The sequence below is a fragment of the Hippopotamus amphibius genome, chromosome 15, assembly GCF_030028045.1.
Source record: "Hippopotamus amphibius kiboko isolate mHipAmp2 chromosome 15, mHipAmp2.hap2, whole genome shotgun sequence".
NCBI lineage: Eukaryota > Metazoa > Chordata > Mammalia > Artiodactyla > Hippopotamidae > Hippopotamus > Hippopotamus amphibius.
Window position 1 is genome coordinate 8,401,475 of NC_080200.1, and position 10,732 is coordinate 8,412,206.

The window sequence follows — 10,732 nt, forward strand, 5'->3', positions numbered from 1 at the left end:
TTAACCCACGACCCAAGAGAGTGTGATAGGGATTTTTCCTTTGGCCACGCCTCTTGGCATGTGGGATCTTAGTTCCCCAACTGGGGATGGAACCCATGTCCCCTGCAGTGGAAGTGCGGAGTCTTAACCACTGGACCACCAGGGAAGTCCCCCTGTGATAGGGATTTGCATGTAGTAATAGCTCCCTGAAAGAAATGTCTTCACTTATCTCTCTCTTTTTATTTTTATTTTTTGTCTCTCTTTTCAAAAAAAATTTTTTTAATTATACAGAATTTCAACATAGGCAACAGCAAAGAGGACATGTGATGAAGCCACATGTGCCAACTTCCACAGTCCTCATGGCCGATCTTGTTCCATACTTCCCCTTACACCATGTCATGGGTTCAACTACTTCTCTTCTCCAGGGGCAAAAAAGTGCTAACCCCTCGATTGTGATCTTATTTAGAAATAGGGTCTTTGCAGATGATCAAGTTCAGATGCAGTCATTGGGGTATGCCCTAACCCAGCATGACTGGTGCTCTTATAAAGAGCGGAAATTTGAACAGAGACGCACACACACACACGGGGAGAATGCTATCTGAAGAAATCAGGGGGATGTATCAGGCTGAAAAATGCCAAGGATGCCAGCAAACCTTGGAGAGAGGGATGGGACAGAGCCTGCCTCACAGCCTCAGAAGGAATCAACCCTGCCAGCATCTCGATCTTGGACTTCTGGTTTTAAGAACCATGCAACAGTACGTTTCTATAGTTGAAATCCTAGTCTATGGTATTTTGCTAAGGCAGCCTAGGAAACTAATACACACACTATGCCCTGCTTATTATTAGAAAGCACATTCTAGACCCTGGATCTTTTTTTTTTCGAGTTTTTTTTTTTTTTAATTTTTAAATTAGTTCACTTTTTACAGATTTATTATTTATTTATTTTGGCTGTGTTGGGTCTTCATTGCTGTGCACAGGCTTTCTCTAGTTGCGGTAAGCAGGGGCTGCTCTTCGTTGTGGTGCCCAGGCTTCTTGTGGTGGTGGCTTCTCTTGTTGCGGAGCACAGGCTCTAGACTCTCGGACCTCAGTAGTTGCGGCTCGCAGGCTCTAGAGCACAGGCTCAGTAGTTGTGGCACACAGGCTTAGTCGCTCCGTGGCATGTGCGGTCTTCCCAACCCAGGGATGGAACCCATGTCCCCTGCATTGGCAGGCGGATTCTTAACCACCGAGCCACCAGGGAAACCCTGGATCATTTTTCCTCATGCCTTTTTCCATCCTTGATCTGGCCAAGGGATTCCAGTGTGGGGCAACAGTTTTTATTTTTTTTAACTTAAGAAAAAAAAAAGTTAATTTATGCATCTATTTTTAGCTGAATTAGGTCTTTTTTGCAGGGAGTGAGGGCTACTCTTTGCTGCAGTTCATGGGCCTCTCATTGTGGTGCCTTCTCTGGTGGAGAACTGGCTCTAGGCGCGTGGGCTTAATTGCTCATGTGGGATCTTGCATGTGGGATTGTCCTAGACCAGGGATGGAACCCGTGTCCCCTGCATTGGCAGGCGGATTCTTAACCACTGCGTCACCAGGAAAGTCCTGGGGCAACAGGTTCTGACCCCCTTCTTCACCCTGTTTCCTGACAGCTACCATGTGGACAACTGAGCCAGATTACACGTAGCTACGACTAGGCTGGGCGCTGTCAGGACAACAGAGGGGTCTTACTTGGGGCCTCGGTGTTCCTGCGGGACTGCTGAGGCACAGGGAGTGGTAGGTGATGGTTGGGGTTTAGCTCAGCATTTCCCACCCAGCCTCTGCACCCCTTCTTACTACTGACTCCAAATAGCTTTTTCTTTTTCACTCAGTCTATTCTGCAGCTTTAAGGATCACAATTTATGTCCATTGAGGACTTTCAAAGAATGTGTTGTGAGCTCTGAAGGCACTCCCGAGGGGCATTCCAGAGATGTTTTCAAAGAGGAGCAGCCCAGTGGATGGGTCACTGTGGCCGCCTGGCCGGGCCCACACACCAGATGGCAGTTTCGGCTGACTTTAAACAAACTGACCATGTTACTTACAAGTCTGTTATGACTATTGACAAAAAAATAACTTGCGGGGGGTGGGGGGCACAATAATGGCAGACTCAAGAATCAGGATACTAGTTTGGTGTTTTTTACAAATTTACTGACCACGTTGATCTTGACTCTGTGCTTAGAGAAAACCACTGTGATGAAAGCTCAGGTTTCCAGATGGCACCCACTTGTGGAATGAGACCCACACCTGGACTGAGGGACCATAATAAATGGGACCACAAGCCCCATCAGGGATGTGAAGGTTTGGTGAGAGTGCTTGGGACTGGGAGGTGCCATGAGCAGGTTCCTAGGAACTAACGGCTGGTTCTCCTCTGCATGCTCCCTGAGGCTGACTCACCCTGGAAAGTGGATGGTGGGTCATTTCTATAAAAAACAGTGCCTTGAGGCAGCCAGGTACCCAAGCAGTGCCCAGCACCTGGGAAAGAGTCTGACTCGACACGTGGAATTATTCACAAAACAGCAATGAGCGGTTCTGTTTGTCCTCTTTGATTAAAAAGTAAAATTTATCTTACACAAAAGAGAGACTTGGGGCAGGAGCTCAGTCAGCCGCCCCGCCCCAGCAGTGACGCCTGCTCAGCTGCTCTGTGTGTGGCCTCAGCTTCCCACTGGGATCAGGGGGTCTGGCCGCCCTCGCAGGGTGAGTGGGAGGCTCACAAGCCCGCCAGAGGCTTGGCTTGGCTCAGAGCAGGCACCCGGAGTGGAGAATGAGCAGGAAGGAGGGCGGCCCATGGGCCCTGGGAGGCACAGGCTGGGGGCTCAGGGGAAGTCGCAGTAGGGCAGGCGGAAGGGGTAGAGGGGCGTGTAGCGCGAGTCGTGCCACAGTAGCTTCTCCTCCAGGAAGGCGACGGTCGGCAAGGTCAGCACCAGGGTCTGGTGCTTGAGCATGCTGTGCACATTCAGGCCTGGGGGGGTGGGGAGGCACAGTCAGGGTGGCCCCCTGCCCCTCCCTCAACAGGGACACGACAGTCTGGTGTAGGGTCCTGAGCCCCACAGCCTGGGTTCAAACCCTGGCTCAGCCCTCACCCCCTGCAAGACCCTGGGCCAGGGACTGTCCTCAGCTCATCCACTTCCAACCCAGAGCCTCCCGAGTGCCCAACTCTGCCCTGAGTTTGGGCACAGTTCCCACCTCACGCTCCAGTGGGGGAGATAGATGATCAACAGAGCAGACGAACAAACACGCTGTACTGAGGGAGGCCCACGGGCTGCAGTGAGTGATGAGGGGGAGGAAGGGCAGGGCAGGTCACGCAGGATCTGTGGGCCTCCAGGGAAGACGTGGGCTATTACCCTGAGTGACGGGGGAGCCCTGGAGGGTGGTGGGCAGAGGAGGGACAGGATACGACTCAGGTGCTCAGGCGCCCTCTGGTGGCCGTAAGCGGGAGTTGGGGGCAAGGGAGCTCAGGATAGACTGCGGGGAGGACTCAGTCAGCAGGAGCCTGGCACCAGGGGGGAGGCGACGGTGCCCCAGCTGTGCTGATCCAGGCAGCAGACCGCGGGGGCTGGCCCGGGGTGGTGGGAAGTGGCTGGATTCTGGATACTTTGAGAGACAGAGCTGACAGGGTGAGCTAGTGCACGGGAGTGGAAGGGGACAGTGTGGTTTGGGGCCAGGGCTGCCGGGAGGATGGAGGTCTTATGTGCCAGGATGGCTAGGGGAGCCCATGGGCCGTTCTCCAGGAGGCAGCTGGGTGCACAATCAGGAGACCAGGGAAGAGCTCTGGGATTAGTCAATGCAGCGATGGGTGTGATGTGCTCAGGACAGCCCTGATCCTGCGTCTCTGAGCGAGGAGCTGGGTGAGGACAGCCAGTGGGCCCTGGGACTCACTCCATGCCTGGCACTGAGGCCCAAGCTTGGCATGTGTGACCTCAGAGTGTTTCTTTTTCTTCTCTTTTTTTTTTTTTTCTGGCTGTGCCGTGTGGCTTGTGGGATCTCAGCTCCCTGACTAGGGATAGAACCTGGGCCATGGCAGTGAAAATGCACAGTCCTAACCATTGGACCACCAGGGAATTCCCCTTGGAGCGTTTCTTTAAGAAAGAAACACATCATCCTCCCAATGCTCTTTCTGGGCAAACTGAGGGTTGGCTGGGGGAGGGTGGTCACTGCCCAAGGCCACTCTGTGGCCGAGCTGTAGACCACAGGATTTGAACGGGCCTGTGCTGCACTCTCTGGGGGCCTGGGAGGCAGAGTAGGGCCCTTTGCTCACCAACAGCAGGGACCAGGTTGAAGGTCTTGAGCCCGGAGGTGGCTGCCACAATGTTCTCGGGCATGTTCTCATGTTCTCTGAAACGGAGGCCAGAAGGTGAGTCCTGCTGAGGAAAGAGCCCCTACCCCCACCTCCGGCTGCCCTGGCTGCCCCTGTCCTGCCCAGCACCCTCACAAGTCCACAAGGAGGACGGAGTCGCCCCAGCGGCGGTAGCGGGCCAGCTCCATCAGGTACTGGGGGTCTGCGGTCGGCAGCTCCAGGGAGTCCACGATGTGTAGGTCATCCTGGTGGGAGGAAAGGATGGTCTGAGTCCCCCGTGCTCCTCTGGCAGCCACTTGGGCTCTCCCGCCCCCACAGCACACACCCCAGGACCCTGTTGGCTCCGGGCAGGATTGGGGCTGTACCTGGGCCAGCTTGACGGTCAGCGCCACTTTGAGGCCCTGGACCCGCACTTTCATGGGCAGCATGTAGTAGTAGCTTGTGGGGCCCCGGGGACCGTGGGCAATGCCTCCTGTGGGGGCAGAGGTATGTGAATAGGTGAAGGCCCCAGCTGGGCTTGAAGGTCACTATTTTGCCCCGGTGGCTGCCACAGGGGAGGTGGGAGGCTGCTGGCAGCCAGGCTGCACCCCAGCAAAGGGGGCGGGGCCTCAGGGAGGGATGGAGAGGGGAGGTTGGATGGGGCATCACCTGGGACAGGTAACTTCCCTCACTGGGGCTTGGTGTCCTCCGCCATCAAGCCCTGAGTGAGGACGGTCTACTGGTGTGTCCTCCCTCTGCTGGGATGGGGAACGCGATGGACTGGATCCCGGCCCCCACGCGGCTCAAATTCAGACAGAGGCTGGGTCCCAGAGGCAACCAGGGCTGTGTGGGGCAGTGCAAGGGGGGGCAGGGGGTGAGAGGACCCAAAGAGGGTCAGGGAGGGCTTCCTGGAGGAGGCATGGCCCAAACACACCGGAAGCATGAGAGGAGTTGGCCAGAAAATGGGGCAGGGCTCTGAGTCAGCTCTGTTTGGTCAGAAAGGGTGTGGAAGGGACACGGGGGAGGGGTCTGCAACCACCAAGGCCTGGAAGGCCAAGACGAGGGCCTCAGACTTCACACGCATGAACTGGGAGGGTTAGGAAGAGCCCTCTGGGTGCTGTGTGAAGTGTGGGCCAGGAGAGGTGAGATGGGAGGTGGGCCAAGAAGGGGCTGTGGCCATGCTCTGATGAGAGGAGCTCATGGCCAGAGCTGCAGGGAAATGGGGGGAAGTGGACGCACTCTCCAACCTCTGACCACACGTGGGCAGCCCTGCTTACCTCCGCGCCAGATCGGGGAGCGGATGCTGCCATGCCTGGCGCGCCCGCTGCCTTTCTGCCGCCAGGGCTTCCGGCCACCCCCCCGCACCTCGGCCCTGGTCTTGGTCTTGGCATAGCTCTGTGGACACAGAGTGAGGAGAGAGTCAGGTTCACAAGGCAGATGCCATCGCAGCTGAAAGGCACCAGGGCCAGGAATATCGCAGTGAGCTGGGTGGACTGGCCTGCTGCTGGGGAGCTGGACAGCTGGGGAGCCGGACAGGAGGCACAGAGACTGGGGCTCCATCCAGACAAGCTCCGAGTTCTCTGGGAGGGACGGAAGGGTAAAGAAGTCAAGGCTTTCGTCCTCCACTCCAGAATATCAGCCTCAGAGAGGCAGGGGCTCTGCTGCCTGGCACACAGTAGGTGCTTAGTAATTTTTGAATGATTTCCTGTGGTTGTAACTAAAAGAAAGGTGCGGGACTTCCCCGGCAGTCCAGTGGTTAGGACTCTGCGCTTCTACTGCAGGGGACCTGGGTTTGATCCCTGGTTGGGAACTAAGATCCCACAAGCTTTGTGGCCAAAAATAAACAAACGAACAAACAAACAAATGAAAAATTAAAAAAAAAAAAAAGGTGGAACACAGGGAAAGACGTGGGGGTTAAAGAGAATCAGGGAGGGCTGTCGGGTGAGAGATCACGCGAGGCTTCCAATGCCAGGCTGATGGAAGGCAGAGACCCTGATGGATAACAGCATCTTCAGTGCTCTTGGCATAAAATCCAGACACCTCACGCTGCCCCTGTTGACCACTGTGGCCACACCGGGCTCCTTCTGATCCCCGCCACAGGGCCTTTGCCTGTGCTGCTCCCACTCCCTCCACCCCCGCTGCCCCCTTTACCTGGTGAGCTCCTATCACACACCTGAGGTTCACCACCCCCTTCTCTAAGACAACATCCCTAATTATACATTTACAGGCACGACTACTTGACTCACCTTCCCCCTACCAACTAGACTGGGGGCTTCAAAAGGATGGGGACCTTGCCTGTCTCGTCCCCCAGCACAATGCCCAGTGCACACCGGGTGCTCAGAAATGCCTGGCAAATGGCCCACCGGGGAATGCGCCAGGAGAGAGAAGATGGGGCCTGAGCCCTGCAGTCCAGAGAAGACACAGCAGGGACTTCCTCTGCCCCACACCCCCCACCCCGCCCCATTCTGGGCACTCACAATTCTCTTGAAGTTCTTCTGCCAGATGGCAACCTGGTGCAGGATATCCAGCCTGCAGAGGAAGGAGACACGAGAGGCGCCCGTCCACTTAAAACCCTCCCAGCCCCACTAGATGAAAACCCCAGCTTGGCCGCATCCACTCCAGGGCCCTGTGTGATCTGCCCTGGCCTGTATATAAGCCCATCTGGCACCACCTCCAGCTCTACCCTGTGTCCGTTCTGTGAAGTCCAGCCTCCAAGCCTATGCACTTGCTGTTCCCTCTGCCCGAAAGGCTCTTCCCCTGACTGATTCCTTTTCCGCCCACCGGTCTTAGCTCAAACAGCATCTCCAAGAGAAGCCCCCTTGCTCAACAGGGCTTTACCTTACTCCTTTCCTACCATCACGACTTCCTTCCTGCCACTTCTTTACAGACTGGTTTGCCTCTCTAGCTCTGTGCTGTCCCATACAGTAGACACTGGCCACATGTGTGGCTACTGAACCCCTGAAAGGTGGCCAGTGCCACATGGTGAAAGGACAAGACTTTATAGATTGATCAGGCTAAATGAAATATAGTATTGAATTCACTCTCATTTGCTTCTTACTGTTTGAAAGAAAATGTGGCTACTGCAAGAATGTAAATTACACACATGGCTCGCATTGGACAGGGTTGCCAGACTGGTTTGCCAGGGGTTTGAAAACTATGGCTAGTAAGGCCAAATCTGGCCTGCTGCCTGTTTTTGTAAACACGTTTGACTGGAACACGTCCAAGCTCATTGACTTACATATCATCTATGGCTGCTTTTGTACTACATCCGCAAAGGTGAGTAGTTGCCATGGAGACGGTACAGCCTGCAAAGCCAAAAAGATTTACTCTCTGGCTCTTTATAGAAAAAGTTTGCTGATCCCGGCTCTAGACTGTGAGCAACAGCAGCTACCTTGGTGCTCCCTTGCTGTATCCCTTACACCTAGGATGGAATCTGGCTCACAGTAAGGGCTTCGTAAGTATTTACAGAATAAACAAAATATACTGTTTTTATCTTTTTTTGTCACCCTCTAGCAGATTGGGAATCTGTAAAGACAGGGAGCAAACCATACAAATAACAGTAACAGTACAAGGGTGAGTCAAAAAGTATCCACACTCTGGCTGTAGAATTCAGAGAAGTTGTAATATAACCAGAGTGCGGATACTTTTTGACTCACCCACGCAATCAATTAATAGCACTCATTATGGGACACAGAACACATAAGAGATGTCATACGGCTTGGCAAGGGAACACTTGGTCCTGGGAGTTAGCCCACACAGAGTTGAGATCTGCCTCTAAAGTTTATAATCTGCCTGACCTTGGGCAAAATTCTTCGTCTGTGCTCAGTTTCCTTACCTACAAAATAAGAAAAACAGAATCCCTTTCTAGGGTTGCTATGAGGATCTAGTTAACGAAACTGCACATAGGCTGGGCCAGGCACATAGCAAGGCCTTCACCACTGTTCGTGTGCATTTTTGCGAATACCAATAACAGCAACAATAATCAACATTTCTAGAGGCCATTTTATGGGCCAGAATTATTTCATTTAATCGCTTGAGGTGGAACATAACGGAGACACTGAAGCACACAGGGAAGGCGGGATTTGAATCCAGTCCCTCCGCATCTAGAGCTCTGAGGCCTGAATCCTCAGAGGATGTGACCTCTCAGCCCGCACCTGCACACAAGGCTGCAGCAAGAAAACCCATCCTTCCCTTTTCACAGCTGGAGAAAGTGAGGCTCGAGCCCAGGTCATCCTGATTCCTAAACCCCCGCTCCTCGTCCCTCTGCCCCTCAGGTCACCATTTCGGCTCCCACTCACCTGGGCGTCGTGGAGAAAACGTCTGGGTGCAGCTCGGTCAGACCCACGCGCTCCTGCTCGTAGCCACGAAGGGACTCGACCCAGGCCTGCACCGGACGCTGGTGCGCGGGTACCCGGAGCTCGCACCTGCGCAGCACCGGCGCCTGGGGACCTGGAGCGATGGAGAGGTCAGGGCTCAGGGGCAAGGGGCAGAGGTCCCGGTCGCCAGCCCTTCTAGGGCCACCCCAGCAACCTCACCCGCGCTCGCCGCCGCTTCTGGTTTCTCCGCCGGCTGCACTGCCTCTTCTGCCAGCGCGTTCAGGCCCTGTAAACAGTGGGGCGAGAGTGAGAGACGACCCCCGGACCCTTCAACCTTCGTCCTCCGACCCCGCCCTCAGTCCCCAACCTCACCCGGCAGCCCTTGGGCCGAAGGCAGGCCCGACCCCCGGCGAGGACGAGCCGCAGCATCGTAGCGGAGCTCCCCACGCTTAGAGAGGTCACGGCTTCCTCCGGACGCTCGCGACGCCTCGCGATGACGTCACGCCCGCGACGCTGCCCGCCGGGCTTGTATTCGGCGTTGGAAAGCGGGCCGAGCAAGAGCAAGGACGGCGGGGTCCGCCAGAGCGTGCCCCCACCTCCGCCCAAGGCTCATCCCCAGACCCCAAATTTCACTGCTGGGCTAAAGCACCGCTGCAACCCCCGGGAGCGCCACTCCACAGCAAGAAACCCCGCCCCCGCTTCGGTCCCGCACCCAAAGAGCCGATGCAGCCAATGAAACCTCCCTGCCCAAAACGCGCTCTCTTGGTTCAGCCAATGAGCGTTAAGTCTGGAAAAGGGGCTGGGCGGTGCTGGGGCGGGCACTTAAGGGAATATGGCCAGTAAGTGTTACGCTATATATCGGCCCCGCCCCGGCCCACGCCCCTTCCGCCCCTTGAGACCCTAGGCTGCGGTTTCCCCAGCAAGGTGGTTTTGTTTGCTGGTTTGTTTAAATGCAGGCCGTTCTGTCTCGCAGCAAGCCCTCTCAGCACAGGGCCTGGCGGATTGTGCCTCTGCTTAGATTCCCCCAGCGTATACCCCCTCAAATGCCTCAAGTTAGGAGATGTGTCTCCCCCATCTCCTAGGCCATGGTCCTGTCGTGTCTCAGACTGCCAGGGCTCTCCAAGAGCAAACTGGGGAGTCCGCAGATCCTAGGTTGGCTCCCTCGTCCCCCCGCACCAATGGAAATCCACACGCTCATGTTGTAAGTTCTTTGCCACATTCCCCGTCAGGCCTCCAGGCGGCGCCACGAGCTCATAGCAGCCCGCCCTGCGGAGCCCAACTTGGTGGCCAGTGCGATCTTGGTGGCCGAGAACGTGGTCTCGGAGCCAAGCTCAGTGTCCTCATCTGCAAAATGGGGAGGTTGTGAGATTTGATGAAATGATGGCGGCAAAGCATGCCATGCGTAGAACATACATAGCTTTATTATTATTACTTTTAGTATTAGAAGTATTTTTGAAGGTGAGTTTTGTCATGAAAGAAAGGCGAGAGCCAAGGCAGGGGGACTTCCTTGGTGGTCCAGTGGTTAAGAGCCCACCTTCCAGTGCAGGGGATGCGGGTTCAGTCCCTGGTGGGGAGAAACTAAGATCCCACATGCCTGTGCAACTAAGCCTGTACACCTGCTTGCCGCAATCAAGACCCGATGCAGCCAAATAAATAAAAAGAAATAAATAATAAAAGGACACGCAGAAAAGGAAAAAAGAAAAGAAAGCCAAGGCAGGGATGGGGCTGGACCCTGGAAGATTTCAAGACTTTTGTTTTTTGCATCTCATATATAACATGTGGATATCTTTAAGTATTAATGAAAACTTATAATGTATTTCATTGTGCATTCTATCCTTGCAAGAACTGTGGATTTGTGTTTCAAACTCCATACAGTTTTTTTTCTTTAATTAATTTATTTATTTATTTATTGGCTGTGTTGGGTCTTCGTTGCTGCACACGGGCTTTCTCTAGTTGCTGGGGGGGGTGGGGGCTACTCTTCATTGTGGTGTGTGGGCTCCTCATTGTAGTGGTTTCTCTTGTTCTGGAGCACGGGCTGTAGAGCAAAGCAGGCTCAGTAGTTGTGGCGCACAGGCTTAGTTGCTCCGTGGCATGTGGAATCTTCCCAGAGCAGGGCTCGAACCCGTGTCCCCTGCATTGGCAG

At 54.8% G+C, this 10,732-nt stretch overlaps 1 protein-coding gene across 1 annotated transcript; it reads right to left on the minus strand.

The window, feature by feature from the left end:
- Positions 1-346: 346 nt before the first annotated feature.
- On the minus strand, positions 347-9,286 carry MRPL4 (mitochondrial ribosomal protein L4). The gene is made up of 9 exons (XM_057709495.1): positions 8,962-9,286; positions 8,809-8,875; positions 8,572-8,722; positions 6,751-6,802; positions 5,551-5,668; positions 4,660-4,766; positions 4,430-4,539; positions 4,256-4,332; positions 347-2,959 (listed from the first exon to the last, which is right to left on the minus strand). The coding sequence occupies exons 1-9, from the start codon at positions 9,016-9,018 to the stop codon at positions 2,814-2,816; spliced, it is 885 nt and encodes a 294-aa protein (XP_057565478.1). The 5' UTR covers positions 9,019-9,286; the 3' UTR covers positions 347-2,813.
- Positions 9,287-10,732: the final 1,446 nt, after the last annotated feature.